The 24,654-nt window shown below is 36.6% G+C and overlaps 2 protein-coding genes across 2 annotated transcripts in view; one reads left to right on the forward strand and one right to left on the reverse strand.

Annotated features, from left to right (window-relative positions):
• The window catches only part of CFAP47 (cilia and flagella associated protein 47), a 419,927-nt gene that overhangs the window by 144,719 nt on the left and 250,554 nt on the right, over positions 1 to 24,654 (reverse strand). The gene's annotated exons all lie outside the window — the stretch shown is intronic.
• On the forward strand, positions 16,867 to 17,979 carry LOC105103687 (glycine cleavage system H protein, mitochondrial-like). The gene is given in 2 exon segments (XM_064483303.1): positions 16,867 to 17,103; positions 17,105 to 17,979. Coding segments are annotated over 2 exon segments (522 nt in total). The 5' UTR covers positions 16,867 to 16,905; the 3' UTR covers positions 17,429 to 17,979.

A 24,654-nucleotide genomic window follows, 5' to 3' on the forward strand; every position in this document is an offset into this window, starting at 1 on the left:
ATGATAAAAGTTTCTTAGAAATCTAATTCTGTGCAAGGAAATTCTCTGAAGCCAGGAAAACAAATCAAGCTTATCAACCAATGAATCAGACAAGTATTACATTAACTGGCTATAATTTTAATTCACTTACATTGAACACCTCAAATGGTAAAAATGGCAAACCTGTTTTCAAATACACTGAAGTCTATATGCCAAGAAAACCAGTCATTTCTGCAAGAACATTAACTGCTTTAAATCATTTTGAAAACAAATTGAGGATCTGTATATGTATGTTATAAGTTATATATTCTGTGGCATATAATATAAAAAATATTCATTATATATTACATAGAATATATTTTGTGTTGTATATTGCTATGTGTCATATATTATGTTCTGTACAATGCTATACATTGTATATTAAAAAACACTGACTGTGGATCACATTTGAAATCTGTATTACAGCTAACCAAAATCGAAGATTCTCACCTCGTCTAAGGAGGAAACAAAGGCACATAAGAATGTTATTTTTATTCTACCTTATTCAAGTACAAATCTAATTTTAGAATAAATTTTTTTCTCGTCAAAAGGACTCAAGGCACATTTTAGCCTCTGCTGTTCACTGATAACTTTCATTCTGAGTGTAGTATCTGAGTTGTGGCAACACTGTTAGAATAAACCAGGTGAGATAATTATTTAATTAAAATTTGTTGCTTTAGTATCAGAAAGGAAGAAACCCCATTTTTCTCTTGCATGAACAGACTGAAATAAAAATATTTAGATTAGGTAATTTAAATAAAATTAAACTGCTTAGAATAAGAGATTTAAGCAACTCAGCAGTAATTATTATTTTCATCAAAGATAAAGAATAATCAGCCATTTAATAGTAAACAATAATTGAAATGCATGAGCTCATGTATAAAGCTTCTACAAAAAGCTTTACATTATACACCATTTTCTTTTCCTTAAAAATACTCATTTTCTAAGGATACGGAGTCCGAAAGTGAAAGCCAAGGACAGTCTTAAGTGTCCACTTTCCAACTCATGAAATGTTCATGAGCCAAGACCCTAAGGAATACACAGTGCTAGCTCCCTCCCTTCCAAGTTCAAAAATAAATCATCCTAAGAGTGAGATTCATGAAAATAATGGTTTTATTTTTGAAGATGTATTGCTAAAACAATATTTGTTCATTTTTCTTAAACATCTGAAATAATTTAATTACTTCATGCTAGGAATGTAAGTAAGTAAGAGTATAATCATATAATTCTGAATTATACGATAGTTTAATAACAAGAAGCTAATTCTAGATTAAGGCAGTCATCAGTCAGTATCTGCATCTCCTTAGATGTAAAATAGCAGAGGTAGAGACTAGCTTCATATTTATAAACTTGGAAATTTTCCTGGCCACACTGGGTGACCATAACATCATTCTCTTTTAAGGACATGTTTTCTCAAAGTCCTTTCCAATTCTGCACTATAGCAGATGTCGTCCATGCCCTGCCAGGTCCCCTTAGCATTAAAATCCTCCCTGCAGGCCAATGGCTTTATGGAAAACAGCTCCTTTCTCCTCGAGGGCTTTCTCTGGTCTTAGGAGGGTGCTTAGCTCCCTGCACGATCAGGCAAGGAGTGACAGTTAACGCCTGCAACTGTAGTCCTCAACAAATAATTTATCAACGTGGTGGAAAAATAACCCAGCCTTTTTTGCTCTTTGGTTGGAATAACACTGAGGTGAATTCTACACCAACTTGTAGAGATACCCAGTGCAAGTGCGCCCGAAGCACTCACAGTGGCAACTGCTCGTTAACACTCCCTGAACTGGCTTCTCTTTGCTGACTCTTACTCACACTCCTGCGTACACTTCCTGAGATCACCTCTCAAACTACTGGCTCTCAAGATCTGATCTCAGGGTCTGCCGTTGGGGAGCCCCAGTCTAACACATACCCTTAGACTAAGGAAAAAGAGCTTCTTGTCATGGGCCTCATGCTTCCTAGAGCCTTACTCTGAATCTCCTCTGGCACTCTCTCCATGTGCAATGAGCAAGCAGGCCCAATGGGACAGGCCTTCATGGAGCCCAGCCCCGATCCACGTTCCAAGTTCATGGGATGCCACTATTCACAATCCAAAGTGCTTTGAGTCCCTTTCCATTGCCTGCACAGGACTCTTCCTCATGTCAGTCCTCCTGTTGGAAGACTCCTAGAATTAAAGAATAACTGAAGAGGTGCCTAATTCAGGGGAAGATGTAGATCAAGATTATGGGGCCTGAGGTACTCACCAATTTGTACAGGAGACCCCTTACGGTACACGTTAGAGCTCAAGGGAGGAAGAGAATAGGGTGGGCACCTGGCCGAGGCCCAGCTATCCTGGGTTGTCATAGTCTAGTGCAAATCTCTGAGGAGGCCAAGAATTCTAAATTCAAACTTAGTCTTCTAGGTTGATATAAAGCTGTATTAGCCAAGGTGGAATAACAGACTATATTCTATTGAAAAATTTGTTAGTTTGATTTACCAATTTTAAAATTTAGGCATATGGTACATGGGCTTCCATCTGTACTGTTGGCTTGGGCACTACAAATGTTAGGGACAATCTGGACTTGTCCATTCCATCCTTACTCTACTAGACATAGCTAACTTGGGGCCTTTTCTTTACAGTTGATCCTGGTAACTGCAGGAGTTGCTAGCGCTTTGTAATTAAAGATCACCAAATATACCTAAATTTAACAGATTACAGTTACTAAAGAAAATAAAGGAACATAAAGAATTCAATGACAAAATACTTAATTTTGCCTAACATTAGCTACTGGAAGAAGTCAGTGTGATCTACAGTTTTTGAAATAACCTATAAAAATGTGCAATTTCAGATCCTAGAATAGGTCATGGTTGGGACAGTAAGTCAATACTGCTGTTTTGGTCAGCTTTCACAACACAACCTACCACAAAACTTAGTGGTTTAAAGAAACGACCATTTATTTGCTTATGATTTTGTGGCTTGACCTCATCTGGTAATGCTTATTTGCTTTATGTGGTATTGGCTGGGCTCACTCATGAATTGGGACCTCAACTGGGAATTCTTTCCATGAGATCTCTAACCTTCTATGAGATGAGCACAATACTTTTCATATAATACACAAGAATTACCAGTAGCAAAAGAATGAGAGCTCTATGTACAAATGGTTATCATATATCTGCTTCTTTCACATTCCTTAATAATCCATTGGCCAAGGCAAGTCCCATGGCCAAGACAAGGGTGCAGAGACAACATAAAAGTTGTACAGGCAGATATGATCCACCTGGGCTTTTACTGAAACAATCTACCATGTCTTAATTGCAAAGTAAGATGCATGTATAAAACTGGTGAGGTGAAAGGTACAATAAACTGAGAGTTAAAAATTCTGTTTTCTAGTTTTAGTTCCTTTTCTATATGGTGTGATCTTTGGCAAACAACTTAAAAGTTTGTTTTAGAACTCAAGTTCTTAGTCTGTTTAAATTAAGGAGTGAGATTTGATGAGTAGCTTTCAAACATTTTATTTTTTGGCTTGGGGGTACTGGGTCTTAATAATACCCAAGACAGAATCTCAATATATAAAACTAATTAATCTAAAGTCGAACCTGTTGAAGTTAGAAGCAAGAAGCTCCCCCACACTTCCACAGACCCCCCTACAGACAAATTAAAGCACTTTAGAAGAATGTTAGGGCTCTACAGAATATAATTTGATTAAGTGATCTCTTAAGTTTTTCCTGCCTTAACATTCCATGATCATATGAAAGTACATCAGAAATGTGGATGAGATTAAGGAATAGAGTAAACTGGTTTTATCTCCTATAGCTTTTTATTTAGGTATATCATTAGCAAATAACAGTCAGAAATTCTTAATTCAGAAAATGAAGTATCAAGAGAATAAATAACCATATTTATGATATGAATTCATTTATAAAATGAATTTATAATAGATATTTACTAGTTGTAAATTAATGTATGAGTAATTATATTTTCAGATAATTTTTAGGCCTATATGCTAATCCCACTTCCATCTACTACTGGAAAGTTTCAGTGTAGATTTTCTCCCTATTGCACAAGTAAAGTACAGTGCCAACTGGTGCCTGCCGAGGAGGACCTGAGGCCCCCAAACTTCCAGCCCTTAGGCATCAGCCTGATCCTCTTCAGAAGATAAACTCCTGATAACGTGTGTTTGCCATAGCACAATTAACAGCCCCGGGAAATGGCTAGCCTCACCGTAGCTCAGGCTGACTTGTCTCAGTCCATGTCTCCTCCTTATCAGAGTCATAAATTCTACTACCTTGCTTGTGTCAGCCTACATCTCCGTCTTATTGGAGTCATAAATCCACTATCCTCCCATATACCAGAGCCCCTTATCTCACTTATAGCCAATCAAAAATCTGTTCCCCTGTCCCTTTGTGTTCACAGCCCCGTCCCCATTAAAAGACCCTGCATGTTCACACTCGGTGGACACACAGGCACCTCTTGTCTGTGTGGCCCACTGTTGCCTATAGCAGCAAACCTATTAAACTTTCCTTTATTCTTAAACTTTCCCTTGCGTTTGGTAAATTCTTTTTACCAACCCATGTCACCTGCCGGCTACCAAGTGTTCCCCAACATAAAGGACCAAATCACATGATAATTGGAATTTGACGCATTTTAGTTACTTCACTATGTTCTTTTTAGCATATGAGCATCTGCCTCACAAATTCCCTGGCAAAGTAAGTAGTTCACTGTGTGCTAATGATTTCTCTTAACTGAGTTTACTCATTTAATATCGAAAACAAGAAGTGTGCCAATAGATTTCAAAAAAAAAAAGAATAAAGTTTACCAATTCCAAATTTTAGGGTGTGCTTGATTTATTTCGTAAAATTTTTTCATTAGTATCATCCACTCAGGTAAAAACTATTTTCTTCAATGGCTGAGCTACTAAAATTGTCAAATTTATTCTACTTTTGAATAAAATAACAATAATTTAAAATGATAAAGACCCATACTAATTACTGACAAATTCAATTTTTGAAATATTGGTTAAAATGGGTCTTAGCACTTCAAAAGAGGCTGGCTGAACTACTTTGGCTTTTCTATCACCAGGAAGAGCTAAAACAATATAATATTTAAGGGAGAAAAGAAAGAGAGAGCTAGGAAGAGAGAGAAAAATGGAAAAAGGAAAAAAAGAAGAAAGGAAGAAGGAAAGGGGATATAAATAAAGGAGAGAGGAAATGTAGAACTGAGGAAGGAAAAAGAAAGTCTGGGGGATGCTAAGAGACTGGCATGTGACCTTCTTTGCTAACCAACTCCAAAAGGCTGAGAATACCGGGTTTGCCTCCCCATGAACTTTTTAAGTATCTGCAAGCAGAAACGACTGGTGTGCAGTTCCCTAGCATATGTTGCTGAAAGGCAGTACGTATACATCCCCCAGGTTCCCTAAAGCACAGGAAAAAGACCACAGAGAGATATCAACATGCTGTAATAAGTAAATGGGAGGAATTTCCAATTATTTCCAGCACAGTCAAGCTGGGCTTAATAGGTTTAGGAATAGCTAAACTTATCTGGTCAAGTCTCGTAGGGCCTTACTAATGCTTTGCTGGCTTGATCTGTCAATTATTGAGAGACGTAGAATAAAATCTCTCACTTTAATTGTGGATTTGTTCATTTTCCTTCCATATCTGCCAATTTTTGTTTTGTACATTTTGAGATTATGCGATTAAGTGGAAATAAGTTCAAACTTTTTCTCTGCACTGGATAACTCCTTTTTAAAGTAATACATTTATTTGCTTTACAGGCTACTTATTCTATACTTATGCTAGCTATTTTTTGATTAGTCAGTACCCAGCATAAGTTTCTGGATACTTTACCAGGTAATTTTGTAAATTGCATAAAGCTGTATTTCACTTTACATGGTGTAAATACCAACTTTTTGGCTTAGTTTGTTTATATTTATTGTGATTAATGATATATTTGTGTTTAATACCTCATTTTGTCCTCTTTTTACTATGTCTTTTCTTTAGTTCTTCACTGTTCTTGTATTCTATTGGACTCTGCAAGTTTTCTTTATTTCCTTCAACACATTCCTCTGGTTTAGAGATTATATGTTCAATATATTTTGGTTGTCCCAAATTTTCAACATTCGTATGTTAAATAAAAAGTCTTAAAATAGTTCAAACCTATTCTCCAAAATACAAAAAACTTACATGTCTATAATGGCAATAACTCCCTCCTTATACAATTATTGTCCAGTAACTGAGTTCACTTTGTTTTTATATCTCCTGAATTATGTGTTATTAATTCCATAGTTAACGTTCATTGCGAGTTACCCACTTATTATTTTATTAACCACTGCTCTTGGATCCCAATTTTTTCTTCTGAACTCAATTTCCTTCATCCATAAGTAGATCCTCCTTTGTTCTTTTAGCAAACGTCTGTGAGTTTTAAATTGTCCCAATTTCATTACTGAAGTGAAAATATTTTTATCTCTTTGACTGATAGTTTACTGGGATTTAAAATTCTAGGCTGACAGTTAATTTGTGTCAGTATTGTAATACCATTGTCTTCTGGCTTCTATTGTTCCTGTTGGTAATTCCACCTTCAGTGTAATTTTTGTTCCTTTGAAAATAATGTGTCTTTTTCTCTTGTTGCTTTTCAGAACTTCTCTAGTCTTTGCCATTCTATTGTTTCATGATAACCCATTGAAGTGCAAATTTTGGTGGCCCTCTTAACTTCTAGCATTTAAAAAAAGATGTTTTTTCTTTTTTCACTTGCTTCTATAAATAGCAGAGGGTTATCTTTCCTAAGTGCTCACTTGTATAGGGTCTCACTCCCCTTTCATTTTGCAATGATCTCTTAGATCTAAATAATGAGGTAGCTCAGTGCATACCCTTGAGCCAATTCCCTTATCAAACAAGCATCTGTCTATTAGATATAGGGAGGCTATATTCTAACATTCACTGGAAGTTTTCCAATAATCTAGGGGGAAATTTACATTTTAGGAAATCTCATTATCTTCTCGTCAATGGATAAACTTTAATCCCACCAATAACATGCACCACAAATCACTTGGACTTTTCCCATCTCTGTCACCATTACCAGATCTGCATACTGGATTCTACACATCCTTATGAAACAATGATGTTCTTCCACATTTTCCCTTACAGTTATAGTAATTTTAAGTCCAGTGGGGTATGTTTTCTTAACAGAAGTGCAAATAAAAAAGTGTCCATAGAAAGACACCTTGGAAAGTATCTCATACACATTTACCAGAAAAATATTTTAAAACACCTACTATGTATCAGGAGGTATGCAACTGGGAGGCAGCTTCCTAGTTTTCTAGTAGGTGCAAATAATAAATTTCTGAGGAAAAGGCAGATCATGGGGCTAGATAGCTTCCTCTTCATACCTAAATTATGTTTTAATTGAGCATCAGCCTATGGAGGTTATTAAAAGTGTTTTTTCAATCAGGCCACATCAGCTCAGTAATTATTGAGAATTCCTCATAGGATTTATGCAAATTGCTGGCTGTTATCGTTCCTTTCCATTGTTACTGATTTTCTGAATTTCTGTATGTCTTCATGGATCATTTAATGGAAAATTAGGAGAGAGCCTATTATGGAATGGTAACTTTGCCAGTGTTTTAGCTAGGAAGTTGTCTTTTTCCCATTTTTCCCCCCCAGAGGACAAAATTTCCAAAAGAAAAGAACTGAAATAAGATTTCACTTTCCAATTAACCCCTCTATGAGGAAGGAAGTAAGGGACTGCCGATAGCAAATTAACTTTGTGTTTTGCATTTTCAATTCTGAAAACCATAAACTTTCTCTAATTGTCTTGTATTAAAAATAAAAGGTGTTCAACATAGTTGAATTTTAAGTTCTTGTAGATTGATTTACTAAGTGTGCAGATTAGTCTGAATGAGCTGTTAGCAAGCCAATAAACAGCACATTCTCTAGGACTCAGACCAGGGGAAAAGGTTTATACAATTTTTGATTAAATGCCTCCCTAAGTGTTTTGTTGCATAGCATATGTTCATTATTGAACACCTAGTAGGAAGAATAAGACACTGTTTAAAAGTTCACATTCTTTTCTTACTTGCAGCCTTTACGTCCACAGATATAAAACAATAAAAGGCAACTTAAGACATCTATCGAACTGAAAATATCTTATATTAAAACTGTAAGGATAAAGAATATACGCAGTCTTGAATATTATATTATTTTGACTTGGTTATGCAAACTATGTGAGTTAAACTATGTATCTATATATTTGTTTTTTAATGGAGGTACTGGGGATTGAACCCAGGACCTTGTGCATGCTAAGTACGCTACCACTGAGCTCTACCCTCCTCTCTAAAGTGTATTTTCTTTCATAATATAAAACACAACCAAGTCTCATTATTGCACGGTGCAGAGTAGAAAGAAAGAACCTGGAGCTGGCAGAAAACCCAAAAGTTAGGACAGGACATACACCGGCAACTAAACAAGTGGTAAACTCTGACTATGGGAGGATGGGTGTGGGAAGACAACCAGATGAGAAAGGCTTTTTAGTCAAATAACAGTGATGAGTGGGATTTTCAAAAGGAGGAAGTGAAATTATAATCAGGTTAAGTGGCCCAGAGAAAAGGGGAACTAGGTCAGGTTGATGTCAGCGGCCAATCCAGTCAAGAAAGACCCAGGATCCCAAGTTCAGTGGCAAGATTTTTGTTTGAGGGGTCTTGGGGCTGTCAGAACAAGGGTGGATGGCAGGAAGAGTGGACTATACCCATGGAGGGAGTCTGGCAACAACATGTCTGTATTTTAAGAAATAAAGTAGAAACCTAGGCCTGGGTATTAGAACACAATGGAAAGAGGGATTTGCATCACAAGGATGAGAACATATCAATGAGAAGCCATGGCTGCCAGATTTAGGGTCAGAATGGAACCGGAACCAAGCAAGACCCTATGGGGCCTTCTCAGGACAGATTCACCCACCCCATTCCCAATTTCCTCAGCCTGCCTCTTGTTTGTAGAAAGCTTTTAGCCTCCCTAGGCCTTCCCTGGGTTACAAAAGGCTGGCTCAAGAATTAATAATTGAAAGAATGTGAACATACAGAAACAGCAACAAAGATAGAAATTGGGTCAGGCAAACTGGTAACAAGTGAAATGAAAAATCACACATACAGTGGTCACAGAATATTTAGTTTCTCCCTGAAGGACAAAGGTAAGTCTAATGCACATTTCTGAGCTGTTTTGCTGATACTAAAACCCCCAGTAGATGGAGGAAGTTAACTGCATGATGACCATGAGCTCATAGTCCCCAGACCAGCTGGAGCCTGAGGATTTGATGATGTTAACCACTGTTAACAAGTCAGAGAACTTTGTACCAGCTGATCGTGTACCATATGACTCTCTCCCTCACCTGGCCTTTAAAACCCCTTCCCTAAAACCCATCACGGAGTTTGGAGCTTTTGAGCATTAACTTCCTAGACTCCTCGCTCGGCACCCTGCAGTAAACGCTGTACTTTCCTTCTCCACAACCTGGTGTCAGTAGCTTGGCTTTACTGTGTGGGCGAGCAGACTCAAGTTCAGTTTGGTAATATGAATAGTACTCATGAGACAGGAGGGATGACACTGGAGACTGGTGGTCAGCAGAGATGCTCCCCTAGATCCCAGGGCTAAGATGAGATTTGATTCAGGGCCTGTGATTGTAGCATGTCAGTAGAGCTGGTAGGGGAAAGGGAATCAAACTGCACAGTGTCTTTTTTGAAAGTTGCAGACAGACAGTGTAACTGATAGAATACTTAAAAATATTAACAATAAGACAACGTTGCTGTAGGGGATATATTTAATGTGCTTCCTGAGATTCCCTTCGTTCCACTACCTCTAGCAAATTCAACCATTCATCCCATCTCCATGTACCTTTGCCTAAGGATGACCTGTAACTTCCTCCAGAATGAATGGAGCCAACCTCTTGGCTGCAGCTCTACAGACAGGTAGACCAGTCCCAATCTTAGAATTTCTGGCTCCACTTGCCACAGTAGGGCATGGAAACTGGCATTCCATAGGGCCAGGGGATGTCTCCTTGAAACCTAGGACCATTAACTCCCATGGAGTAAAATCTGGCAGACAGGAGCAGGAGATAAGAGGTAAACATGTAGATAAAACTCCTTTCCTTCCTCTCACACACTGACTACTCAGGGGCACTTTCTCGTCATACAGCTTTTCAAAAGTGACACCTGCTGAGTGACCTGTTGTCTCTCTTCATGGAGGTAAGTAGTGGACATGGAGGTAGCAGCCCAGGCACCATTCATTGTTTTGCTTCCCATTCTTCCCTTCCTTGTTTCTCTTTTTTCTCACGCTCATTGCCCTGAGTCTGCACTGCAGGGGAACAGAATGTTGCCACCCTAAAATATGACACTTTGGCATATTAATTATTTTAAGCTGGTTATTTTCTGAGAAACAGCAGACATGGGAATGACTCTGAAAACCAAGTAGGGACTGCCCTTTTGTAGGAAACATTTACACTGTAAAGGAAATCTCCATGTATAAAGGTGAATTCCTCTTTGTACCAGCAATAGGAGGATGACCAAACCTCTAGAAACTCATTATCAGTGGAGAAGGCAATGGCTTAACTCTGTATCACAATCACCCTTGTTCACTAGGCTTTTCCTGGTCACCTCCCATAACTGACTCTCCTCACCCTCAACATCCTCTTTCGTGTTTAGCTGAGGATGCTATTTAAGGTAAGGGCTTTGGACATTCTGGCAAGTTACTCAGTTTTCATTAGTCTCTCCCATGTCTCCATGTTATTAAACTTGGTTTGATTTTTCTCCTGTTAATCTGTTTCATGTCATTTTAATTCTTAGACCAGCCAGAAGAACCTAGAAGGGTAGAGGAAAATTTCTTCCTCCCAGACAGCACCTCCCAACTGAAGCATCAGTATTTAATTCTTGCCTCAGACACCATTTTCTAGGGTACTCAAACTAAGACAATTACTAACCTAAGAATAAAGAGCAGTATGACTATTTTATACAGCACAGCATAATGGAAACAGCAATAGACAAAGATTTAGTAGACCTAAGTGCTTACTCAGGAGATTTGATGTGACAATCTCATATGGATTCCTGAACGGACTTAAATTTTCTGGGTCTTACTTTCTTCACTTATAAAGCAGTAGCATTATGTTGTGCAGCAGTGGTTCCCCAACTCTATTTGGGTTAACAATGACAGTCATCTGGAGAGAAGCTGTTTAAATACAAATTCCTAGGCCTCTTCCAACCTGGGAATGACTCAGCAGGTCTAGATTTGGGGCTGGAATCTGTATTTTGTAAAAGATACCCAGGAGCCACTGACGTACAACCAGGCTTGGCAACTAGTGGCAATGTGGAAAGAATATAGGCTTTGGATTCTTCATTTCTCAAATCACTTTTCATTTTTAAGTGTCAGAAACCTAACCAAAACTAGCAGGAGCAACAGAGGTAATGTATTGACTCAGTAACTGGCATGTACAGAGGGAATGGCTACCTTCACAATGAAAGTGTAAGCAGATAGGGTAAGGGATCCCCGAAGAAAGAGAACCAGGAATGACTTTCTTGACCTAAGAAGCCCTTTTTTTTTTTTTTTAATTGAAGTGTAATTTTACAACATTTCAATTCCTGGTGTACAGCATAATGTTTCAGTCATACAAATACATACATACATTACTTTTCATATTCTTTTCCATTATAGGTTACTACAAGATATTGAATATAGTTTCCTGTGCTATACAGTAGGACCTTGTTGTTAATCAATTTTATATTAATAGTAGTTAGTATTTGCAAATCAGAGGGGCCATTTTTTTTAGCTTAAGCCACTGTATGATCTAAGCCTAACCATAATACTTGCCCTTGAACAAGTCTCAGCAATGATGGTCTTAAGAGAACAAAAAGACAAAGTTATCAGGCAAGAGAAGTAACAACAGCAAAGATAACAAATCAGTTAGAAAGACTTCCAGTTCTATTTCAATGGTGAAGACTAGCCTAAAGCACTCTCTCAAACTGTTTTCTAGAACTTAAATTCCCTCTCGGGCACTCAACCACCAGATTAAACGGAACCTAAGGGATGATGATGTTGAACTTTTCTGACCCTCATGACTTCAATCAACTAAGGCTGTACTCTGCTCAAGCTCCTTCAAGAGTATGTAGGAACCCTTAGCTTAAAACTTCCCCAATTTTGTTGTTCAGGGAGACACTGCTTTGGGAAAGATCCCTGGTATTCTCCTTACTTGGTGCAAGTAATAAATCCTTCTGAGACAGGATGGAAGGGGGCAGGGCACAGCTATTCAAGGAATGACAGCAATTAACACCAAAATGGTGGAAGATTCAACTCCCAGTTGGCCTTGAAGATTAAGTTGGTGGGAGGTTTGACTTCTAGTAAACCTTGAGCTTTATTATATGCTCTTTGTAACATCGTGATAAATAACATGCCCGCAGGTGCCATGACTGTCCCAAGGCTAACCGCAAAAGGCCAAAGAATGGGCAGTTGCCCAATGCCTGGGAATCCCAGCCCCTTCCCCAGGGCAGGTGGAAGGGTTCCACCTATAGACATGTGAAGCTCCTGAGCCCATAAAAACTGGCAACATCATGCCTAGTGGCCTTTTTTTTCATTACCTCTTTTTGGAGACTCTGTCTGTGGAGTGTGTATCTACTTTTACTTTAACCTGAGCACCCAACTCACACCTCTTTCCTTGTCTTTCTCTTGCCTTGCACTCTATGCAGTATGTATCTCTCTAAATAAATCTACCTTTACTCAACGGTGGCTCACACTTGAATTCTTTCCTGTGTGAAGCCATGGACCCACACTTGGGGGGCACATCCCAAGACACGGCCCTCCTCACACCCCACATCTGTTTTTCCTGCATCACTTCCTTCTCCTGATCTTTGGCTTGGTTGTGTCTTTTGGCAAGACACCTACCAAGAGGTCAGCCAAGTTTCCACGTAACAGAGAGGCACACAGTTTGAACTGTGTATCAGGGTTATTATGAACCCACTGCTATAACTTACAGGAGTCTATAAGCTTCCTGAGGAGAACTTAGTCTGATTTCTTTATCATTTGAATCCCTTAAAAACAAATCCAAATGAATGAATGAAACCATTTTTAATCTTCAATAAAATATAATAAAATTTCTAACAAAAGTAAGTTTTAAAAAGTAAGAAAACCTGATGAATGTGTTAGATAGTTAGATAAGTGGGGGCACTGGACAGATAGGTGGAGAAGAGGGAGGATGGTCCAGAAGATGGCATTATGCCCGCCTCCAGCATAAAAGGACTTTATTTCTTCTTAATGAATGCCAGCAAGAAACCAGTTAGAACCCGACAGCCATGACTGCACAGTAGCAGAAAGGACTTAACCAGACATGACCCAATGTTCATTGTATTGTAATTAACATTTCAGTTCAGCTGCTCCCCGCCCCCCCTGCCATGGGTTTTTCTGTATACACCATGTTGGTAGGGACATGCACAAAGGGCCCAAACATGACTAAGCACTCCAGGGATAAGAGCTGTGAATCAATCAAGAGACCACCACTAAGCAAGGGTATAAGAGGAAGAGGAGATAAAAAAAATGCCACTTTTCCTCCCTTGGATCAGCCTGCCTCCTGTTCTTGGAGGTGTACTTTTCCTTTTTTAAATAAATCTTTTAAAATCTTTCACTACACAACAAACACATTATCTCTCGACTGTAAACTTATCTATTGGGTGTAACAAGAACTGGGGTCTTTACCTTTTGGAGTAACAAATGGAAGAGGTAGAAATATTACAACTAATGATATATTTGTAGGACAAATAATTAAATGAAAAGCAACACAACTTAGATACAGATATAGAAACTATTATTAAATTATTTTTATATGTGAGATAACAGGTAGTATGCCAAGTCAAAACAAGTAATCATTCCTCTACAGAAATCCTTCCCTAACTTATCCAATAAGCATTTCTAGTTCTTTCTTTCCCATTATCTTGAGATTTGTGGGAATCACATCATTATGGCTCAAATATTTTGGTAAAGATTTATATATTATTGTATAACATCCACCTCAAAAATCACAATATTAACTGCAAGTCTAAAATCATTTTTTTCTGAGAAACACCAAGGTTGCTGGCTTGAAATAAAATGAAAAGAACAATGTGATATTTGTAAAAGGGAGTTGATACAGAAGGGAGAAATTCAGTGTTCCAATCAAGTTATAATCCCCCACAGGCGAGGCAAAGAAAAGACGTGGAAAAGAGTTACCCTGAAATGGAAAGAGATGGGAGTGAACATTCTCAGCAGTGCCATCGTTTGCCCACCATTGAGGCTGCCCGGACTGAGGCCAGATTACAAGAGCACATGATCCAATTCTCTGACTCAGCCAAGGAATCTGTGAGCACTGCCATTAGACAGCTTTGTGAATTGAGGACAATACTGTAATCATTAGCTCTGCGCCCTGAAGCATGATCAGGAGAGGGGAGCACAGGACTGTTACTGCCCTTGAACACATTCTCCAACGATGACACATATCAATGACTCAGATTAGGATAAAAAAAAATGACAGAAAGGAGAGTTATCACTAAAACATAAATACTAATGGTCAGACCTTGAAATTTATAGACAAGGTATTCATGGTTTTATCTTTTAAGTGTCTACTCACCTACCAACTACTGAAACTAACATCACTCCCTTTTCTACTCCATCACCAGACCCCCATTTTCCTAATGGTTGATCCACAGATGGTTCTATAGTAAGTGAGATGGTGAGGTGCACTGGGGGAAGCCCTCCACATTCCAGAGGTGGTCAGGAGGCACCTCTCTGAGGAAAGACAGGATTATTATTTTCTTCCAGAAGAACTATCATCATAGTATCTGTCATGATACTTTACTTATTAAAACACAAAAGACAAAGATCAAAAAAAATGTTTGAAGCATAAAAGACAAAATAAAAGTCTCTAAGACTCTATGTTTAATAGTAAAATGAAGAAATGTACTAAACAAAGGAATGGTAAACAATCATAGACACAATGCTTAAAAGAAGCTGACTTCAAATACTTCCTTTATGCTTTATTACACCTACGTGTATGTTACAGTGGAATGTGCCACAAGTTAGCATCCATTGCATTCAAGTAAGTACTACAACTGCCCACAAACTTTAAGACAAAATTCCATTCCAGACATTATTTTTCTGACATTCACTTTTTAAAAATGCAAAAAAAGTTTTATGTTTTGTTCACCAAAACAAACAAAATGATATAGCAGTGACAAGCAAAATCAGATTTTTCTAAACTATCTAGAATGGTTAACTTATCTAATTACTCTGCCTGATTTCTAAATTTCACTACTAAAGTCCTCTGCATGAAATTTAACACACCTTAATGAAAATCCCTTTTTGAACCACCATACATGAAAGTATAAAATGAATTCATTTAAAAAAACCGTACCTTTGTTTTTTCTGAAAAATAGAAAGAGTGACTATTATTCAAGAACCTTCAAGTATTAGAAAAAAAATTGATCGAACAGGGGAAGACTATGTATCATTTTCAATCAGGTATTATGTGGTAAAAACAATTGATTTAAAATATTAATGGCTGAGAGTTATGAAAAGGGCTGACAACTGTACACATATGGTATGTCAATCTGGTTACTCATAATTGGTAGACCATCTGAAATTGAAAATCAGAGGTGATATCCTCTTTATTAAAACAGTATTACTGAAGTCAAATTTTGGGCTAACTTCTCATGTGATTAGCCGTATTTCTCTATGTTACAATCACTTTCACTACATCTAACTGGTTAGTTATCTGAAAAAGTAATACCCTGAGTCACAAGATGGAATGAAAGAATGAGTCACAGAAGAGTGGAAACCAATAATGAAAATGCTATTCAAAGCATATGCCCCAAGGATGGCAAACACTAGGGACAACTTTCCATATCAAATTTCTGAAAGACAGGAACCCTCTCTATTGTGTTCATTGTTATATCTCTGGGGCCTGAACATTGCTTACACACAGCAGGCTCTCAATAAATAGTTGCTGAATAAAGTATTCCATCATTCAGCATCTTTGTTCAAAGAAGCTGAAGATACATGTTCACAGTGAATTCTGCCACAAACAACTTGCTTCTAGTTAAACTGTTTAACCTCTCTTGGTTTTAATTTCCACATCTATAAATGTGGATGCTGGAATAATCAGTGGCTTTCAAACTGGATTCACCAGCACCCCAGCCTTATGAGAATCTGCTTCATGAACCACTGCTGGGGATACAAGAGGAGGTGGGGAAGGACAAGCAGAGTTCTGGAGCATCTTCTCTAGTTTTGAAGAGAGAAGCTTTACATTTGCATTGTGTGGTTCAGAATATTTCAACATGCCTTTGAAAACATCTATTTTTATTGTTAATACACTCAAACACTCAATGGGTCAAGAAAAAACCCTGGGAAATTAGGAAATACTTTAAAATTAGTGAAAATGAAGATAAAACACAAAAACTTATGGGATTCAGCTAAAGCAGTACTTAAGGAAAATTGATAGCTATAAATGCTTATAACAAAAAGAAAAAAAATCTAAAATCAAGAACCTAACCTTCCACTTTAAGATACTGGAAAAAGAAGGGCACCCTAGCTTAAAAGAAGTAGAATGAAAAAAATAATAAAGATTAAAGGAGAAATTAATGAAATAAAGAAAACAACAGAGAAAAATCACTGAAGCCAAAAGCTAGTTGTTTGAAAAGATAAACCAAATTGACAAACTTTTAGCTAAATGGACCAAGAGAAAAAGACAAAATATTCAAATTATTAGAATCAGAAATGATAGAAGCTCCGCCCCACCCGGGGCCCCGCCCCCATCCCGGTCCAGCCAGCTCGCTCCGGCTAGCTCCGGCCCGGGGCCACCCCCGTCCCGCCCCCGCAAAGCCGGGGTACCCGAGGTTCTGCGCCACGACCCTCCGCACCCCTGCGAACATGGCGCTGCTAGCGGCGCGGAGCGTGCCGGCCGCAGTCTGCAGCCTGCGCGCCGTCTCTGCGCCCGCCGCACCCTGCCTGCCGCGGCCCTGGGGGCTGCGGGCGGGCGCAGTCCGGACGCTGTGCACCGGCCCGGCTCTGCTCTCCGTGCGTAAATTCACAGACAAACATGAATGGATAACGACAGAAAACGGTGTTGGGAACAGTGGGAATCAGCAATTTTGCACAGGAAGCTTTAGGAGATGTTGTTTACTGTAGTCTGCCTGAAGTTGGGACAAAATTGAACAAACAAGAGGAGTCTGGTGCTTTGGAAAGTGTGAAAGCTGCTAGTGAACTCTATTCTCCTCTATCTGGAGAAGTTACTGAAATTAATGACGCTCTAGCAGAAAATCCAGGACTTGTCAACAAATCTTGTTATGAAGATGGTTGGCTGATCAAGATGACACTCAGTAATCCTTCAGAACTAGATGAACTAATGAGTGAAGAAGCATATGAGAAATACATAAAATCTATTGAAGAGTGAAAATGGAACCCTTAAATAAACTAGTTTGAAACAACTTAATCTAGATAGTTGTCTTAAATTAGTGGTGGATAGAAGATTTTTAAAAAGCAGCTTTTAGTAAAAGAAACTACTTGCAACAATGTTACCAGAAAATACCCCTTAACTAACAGCATCAGATAAATACTGTGCATCTTTTTCAAAGCACCCTGTGATTTTTAGGCTAGGCTCTAGTTATAACATTCAGAATTTCTGAAATTATCTGTGGTAAAAACTAGTTATAGTTATAAAAAGTATGTAATTGAAGGGTAACATTGTAGTCTTAAGCCTTATATAATATTGTAACTTGCTTACATACATCCCTGGATTTGGGGTGAAAATACTTAATGATCTTCCCACTGGAAATAACTGGCAATAGAGAAAAGTTTTTGTTAGTTGTACAGTGTCAGATGAAGAACAAACAGTACTATCTTAATTTTGCAATATTCTATGTTTGTTGGTGCTATTTTTATACAATGAAGCAACAGCCTTGCAGGAAAATAAGAAACAGTTTAATAAAATATTCAACTTCTTAATTATGTTTTTTTTTTTTTGCTGTTAATATTTCATTTAATGACTTTGCTAGTATTTGTACATATGCTAACTTTAACTTATGGAAAGTTATTTTTTAAAAAGGAAATTTAAGCTGTAACAATGAAAGGTTCCAAGAAAATGTTTCCTTTTAGTCACAAATCTGGTTTTTCTTAAGCAAAGATCTAATTGCCTGACAGCATTATGCACTATTTTTTGATCATCTTTAATATAATGAAAAAGAAATCAAAAAAAAAAAAAAAAAAAAGAAATGATAGTGGGGGCATTACTTCTGCTTTATATAAATAAAACAGAATGTAAGAAAATGCTATAAACAATTGTGTGTCAAAAACTAGCATAAATGACATAAACTAGAAATAGATGGGAACTTCCTCAATCTCATAAATGGCATCTACAAAAACCCTACAGCTATCACCATACTCTAAAGACTGGATTCTTCTCCTCTAAATTCAGGAAGAAGACAAGGATATCCCCACTTATCACTTATATTTAACGTACCGGAGGTATTAACCAAATCAATCAGGCAAGGAAAAGAAATAAAGAGAATTCATTTCAGAAAGGAAGATATAAGACCATTTATCTATACATATGACATTATCTTATATGTAGAAAAATCCTAAGGAATCCAGTAAAATACATCAGAATTAAAAAAACAGTTCAGCAAGGTCACATGATATAATTTCAACACATAAAAAACAACTGTATTACTATATATTTGTAATGAATAATCTAAAAATGAAATTAGGGAAACAACTCCATTTATAATACCATCAAAAAGAATAAAATATTTAGGAATATATTTAACAGAAGAAGTACAAAGTTTTTTTTTTACACTCTTAAAACTACCAAAAAAAAAAAAAAAAAAAACCCTAAGGAATAGCTAAGCAAATGGAAAAATACTGCATGGTCATGGATCAGAAGAATTAATATTGTTAAGATAACAATCTTCCCCAAATTGATCAATAGATTCAATGCAATACCTATCAGAATGCCAGATGGCTTGTTTGTAGAAACTGACAAGCTGATTCTAAAACTCATACGGAATTGTGAGGATCCCAGAACAGCCAAAACAATATGGTTTAAAAGGAACAAAGCAGCAGGACTCATAGTTTCTGATTTCAAAACTTACTACAAAGCAATAGGAATAAGAAAAGTGTGGTACTGGCATAAGGATAGACCTACAGATCAACAGGATAAAACAGAAAATTCAGGAATAAACAATGTAACTATGGTCAACTGATATTCAACAAGGGTGCCAAGATCATTTAATGCCAAAAGAACAATGTTTTCAACAAATGGTGACAAGCCCACTGGAGAGCCACATGAAAAAGAATGAAGTTAGATCCTTATCTCAAACAATATACAAATATTAACTCAAAATGGATCAAAGAACTAAATCAAGAATTAAAACTATAAAATTCTTAGAAGAAAATAGAGGGTTACAGCTTCATGACCTTGAATTTGGCAAAGGATTCTTAGATATGATATGAAAAGCAAAAGCATATAAGAACAACTAAAATGGATAAACTGGATTTCATCAAAATTAAAAACTTTGTGCTTCAGAGAACACTATCAAGAGAATGAAAAGACAACCAATACAATGGGACAAAATATTTGCAAATCATATATCTGATAAGTTACTGTGTTTAGAATATACAGAATGCCTGCAACATAATAATAAAAAGGCAATCCAATTTAAAAGATGGGCAAAGCATATGACCAGACATTTATACAAATAAGATATATACAAGTGGCTAATAAACACATGGAAAGATGCTCATCACTAGACACCAGGAAAATGCAAATCAAAACCACATGAGATGGCACAACATTGTAAACTGACTATGCTTCAATAAAAATACATATACAGAAAAATACCAATAATTTATATTAAAAAAAAAACATGAGGTATCATTTTCACCCATCAGGATGGTTATAATAAAAAAGTCAGATGATAGCAAGTGTTAATGTTGATGCAGAGATATTTGAACCCTCATACACTACTGGTAGAATGTAAAATGGTACAGCCAGTTTGAAAATAGTCTGGCAGCTCTTCAAATATTTAAACATAGAGTTATAGTATGATCCAACAATTCTACTCCCAGCTATGAGTGTGTGTGTGTGTATGTATATATATGTATAATACTCAACAGAAATGAAAATGCATGCACACAAAAACTTGTACACTAATGTTTACAGCAACATTATTCATGGTAGCCAAAAGGTAGAAACAACTCAAATGTCCATCAAATGAGGAATGGATAAACAAAATATTATTTGGTCATTAAAAGGGATGAAGTACTGACACATGACAAAACACTGATGAAGTACAGAAACATTATGCTAAGTGAAAGAAGCCAGTCACAAAATACCTCATATTCTATGATTCTTTTTATATGAAATCTCTAGAATGATAAATCTATATACAGAAAAAGCAAATGATTGCTTAGGGCTGGAGGGAGGTGTAAATGATGAAAGGTTGACAGCTAAAGGGTCCTGGGTTTCTTTGTGAGGTTATGGTTACACATATCAATGAATATACTAAAAGCCACTGAATTATATACTTTAAATTGGTAAACTGCATGGTATGTGAATGAAACCTCAATAAAGCTGTTAGAGATAAAATACCTAAATAAATAGAAGAATAGAGTTTTGAGAATGAGTTTATATATTTTTCACTTGATGTAAATTCAAATGACAGGTATTACCTTATTATGACTATACTTTGAAGTCTTCCAAGTAACTAGATTATAACAGAACCTATTATATTTGTAGTTAAAAATAAATTTAAAGATCAACAACAGAGCTGTGTGTCCCTTGCTTTTCCTGAGATATTTCAATGTATTATATGGATTACTAATTTCCTTCCAAAACATAATCCTATTCTTTCATAGACTAATGGAACTTGATGGCTTACAATTGTGGTGATCCTATGTGAAAAATGCATAGGATTTGAATTATATTCCTAAGTGAATTAAACAAATTTTATTTCCAAAAGTCTTTACAAATTTGAAAACTGGTTTTGCCAAAACCAAATATATAAATATAATAAAAATACAAGCTTAACTCAAGGTATTTTGAGAAACATTAAAGTACACTTTTAACATTAGGTGACCACGGGCAGTGCTGACAATATAGCAGATTGTTTCAATTAAACTCAGTTTAATCACTAAAACTAACATTTAAAATGATACTCTGTTAAATGAAGTTTACTTTTTTATTCTATTTGAAATACCTTTGTGGTTATTTGATAGAATGCAGAGATGTAGAGTTTATTTCTCAAAGAATATTTAATAAACTTTAAGTAGGAATTTAGTTTCATTTTTATTACAATAATCTTACAGTCTTTTTCATACTGAAGAATAATTTAGGTATTACAGCAATGTATTTAATCTTTGTAAAATGGGTAAACCTACCAAAACTTACCTAGAGTGTTAGCTATTACTAATAAATATTTACTATATGTTTATGATCACTTTGCATTAAACAGTTGTCATGGAAGGATTTAGTGGATATTTGTCACCTATTTGACTGCTAATTATTAGTAAATATTACCAAATCAGGAAAGTCAGAATTAGGTGGAAGGAGGGAGAGAAGGAAAATACTGTTCCTACAATATGCATTCCCAGTATGTCTGTCAGGTATCCCTTGGGAGAGAAATTGGGTCAATAAAAGATGCTAGAAACTGAAGTGATAATTTTTAAGAATGAGGGTTTTGAGCTCTGTGTAAGCGGATCAGCAAAACCAACCCAGGGCTTTTTGTTTAAATGTCCTTACACATAGTCTTCACGGGTGGCATAGAACATAGAGGAACTTCCACACTGGGGAGGTGACTTAGATAAGTGCTGCTGGATCCACTAGAGTTTTCCTGCCTACCTATGACTATTGAGGTCTGTAACAACATACTCTTCCTGTTCATAAATTTCAACATCCTCAGAACCACAAGTAGATGAGATTTTAAATCAGTATCTACAACCAGGTGAAAGTGCAGGTTTTATGCAGTCTGAGGCTTTCACAATTTAGGGATCATTCTTCAAGAGAAAAGAATGTAAAACTACAACTATAACAGTAGGTGTAGGGACCAGAAAAGGGGGTCAAAAAAGTGAAGAATCAGAAAGTTTATGCTCCTTTAGTATTACTGTGAATCTGCACCTGAAATCACTAAATGTTTCAGGAATATTTCATGGCCAGATTTGATAATTCTTGTGCCTAGAGATGAAGTGCTTTAATGGTGATGAGATTAGATTATTAATAGCCAATATGTATTAGGTATACCATATAGCATTTAAATTCTTAACAAGCGTTATCTCATTAAATTTGCATCTACGAGAGAAGAGACAGGTGCAATTATTTTCTCCATTAGTGAAGAGCTGATGAACACCTGAATTACAACAGTGGCAGTACAGAAAAAGGAAAGGAAATAAATGACAGAAAATTTTAGGTCTACAAGATGAATTTCAGGTATGGGCTCAAAAGAAGGAAATTTCAAGTAGTATGCCCAGATTTTTAGGATAAGAGATAGGTCAAGTCCTACCATATGAAATGATAAAGATTATGTAACGAGAAACAAATAAATGGAGAATTACAGTGCATTCATTTTGAATTTGAGGGATATATCTCTATATTTACCTACCTACCTACCTACCTACCTATTTATACATCTGTATGCATATATATCTAGGTGGGCATGTCTAGTTTGCCTCTGAACATGTAAGTTGAAAAAAGAAGGAAAAGGGCAGGAATAAATACTGGTGATGTTAATGGCCACTGTAATTTATGGGAGTGTACAAAGTCCCCTAGGGGATGCATAAAAAGGAATAATAGCCCCAGTAGGGTAAGAAGAGCCTTGAAGATTTCCATATGGATGGAATAAACAGAACTCACAAAGAGACTAAGAAATTTTGCCAAGGGGATGGAGAAGAAATGCAGGGAACAAGGATAAAGCCTTACCTCAAATGTCTACAATTCTAAGAGTAGATTCTTAACCATTCAGGTTGAATGCTACAGAGATCCAGTAACATGTAGACAGAGAATGGTCCACTGAAAGCAACTAACTGCATTGCTACAGCAGTAGCACAAGCTAGATTGGAGAAGCTAAGAACTAGTCATGCAAGAACAAAAACTGCAAATGTAGATCCCCCTACTGAGAAGTATGTTTGCCAAGGGAAAGGCATGAATTTCTTTCGCTTTTGAAATGTGAGAACGCTTGGGAGCTGAAAGTGAAGGGACTACTCTCACAGAAGACGGAGCTGTGATAAATATGGAGAAGAGCCCAAGAACAGGTTCTGAGATAAAATAAAAGATACATATAGCAAAGTTGATAGAGTAGATTCCTACTATTCAGAGACTAGTATGAAGGTGATAGGAGGGTTTAAGGAAGAATATGTGTTCATGTTGCCCCTTTTCTTCCAAGAGAGAAAAGGTGCAGTCATTTGCCCAGAGGAGGGTGGATATGGGGAAAAGACTGGAGTGAAGAGGATGTCTGATAAGATGGATAACAATGTGAGGCAAAAATATCTATCAGGAGGATTAAAAGAGAAAAAGTATACAAGCCAACCATCACAGTGCTTTGTGTACTGTTAGTGCTCAATAAATATTAGACCTACCCCAGTCCAATATCATAAAGGAGTCAGAGGATCTCTGAGATCTGGGAAGTGAGACAAGTGATGTTTCTTTTGCATGGGAAATTGTTATATATGTACATCTGTTGGACAGAGTTTGATGCATCTATTATGGGCACATGAACTTTCTTTATAGCTTCATTTCCTTCCAGTGAAAGCATCACAATGTTAAATGGTAGAATGGAAAAAATATTTTTTCTAAGTGATGGAGCTGAAATAAATATGGATGTAAGTAAATTATTTTTTAATAATTTTGGCAACAGCTATTGTTAATCAGAAATGTGGGATTTTCATTAAGAATTTCAAAAAGGTAAAGATTGCTAGGCAACATTAATATGAAAGGGCAGAAGACGTCAAAACTAGTTTCTTTTAATGAGTTTAGAATTTTGAGAGATTATATGATCTTATTTCCGCTCCTTTCCTGAAATTAGCAGGAACACTGGGCTATCTCTACTTCTCCACATAAACACTTGCCATTTTTTCCTTTTCCAACCCTCCCGTAAAATCAAGATGTATTTCTTTATTACCATATTTATTGGTAGGACTTTGCTGGTATGTTCTATTGAAATTGGTTTATGCCATAAAATTAAGTTTTTTAAACCTTTAACTCTAATATTCTTTATCTCAAATTCTAATACAATGTTATTTACTAAAGTTAAAATGCTGACATTCTTTTCCTTTTATGAATCAAGTCTACTGCTTCACAACCGAATGTACATTGTTAAGGATACGTATTTTATTTGACCAGCTACTATCTCAATTTGGAATATTCTGTTTTTGTAAACTTACTTTATTTAAATGTATACTGAAGGAAATGAAAACAGAAACTTGGGCTGAAAGCTTCCTCTATAAACTCAACTGCACAGAAAATTAAGTTAGACATGAATCATGATTGGCCAATTATACTGTAAAAGTTCTATGCATAATCCTTTAAAATTGTTTGCAGTTCTATTTTTTCTTAATTTTCACAATAATCTTCTTACTGAAATGGATAGTTAACAGTGAGGTGAAGGACAAATAATAGTCTTAGAAAAATAC

This window comes from Camelus dromedarius, chromosome X, assembly GCF_036321535.1.
Source record: "Camelus dromedarius isolate mCamDro1 chromosome X, mCamDro1.pat, whole genome shotgun sequence".
NCBI lineage: Eukaryota > Metazoa > Chordata > Mammalia > Artiodactyla > Camelidae > Camelus > Camelus dromedarius.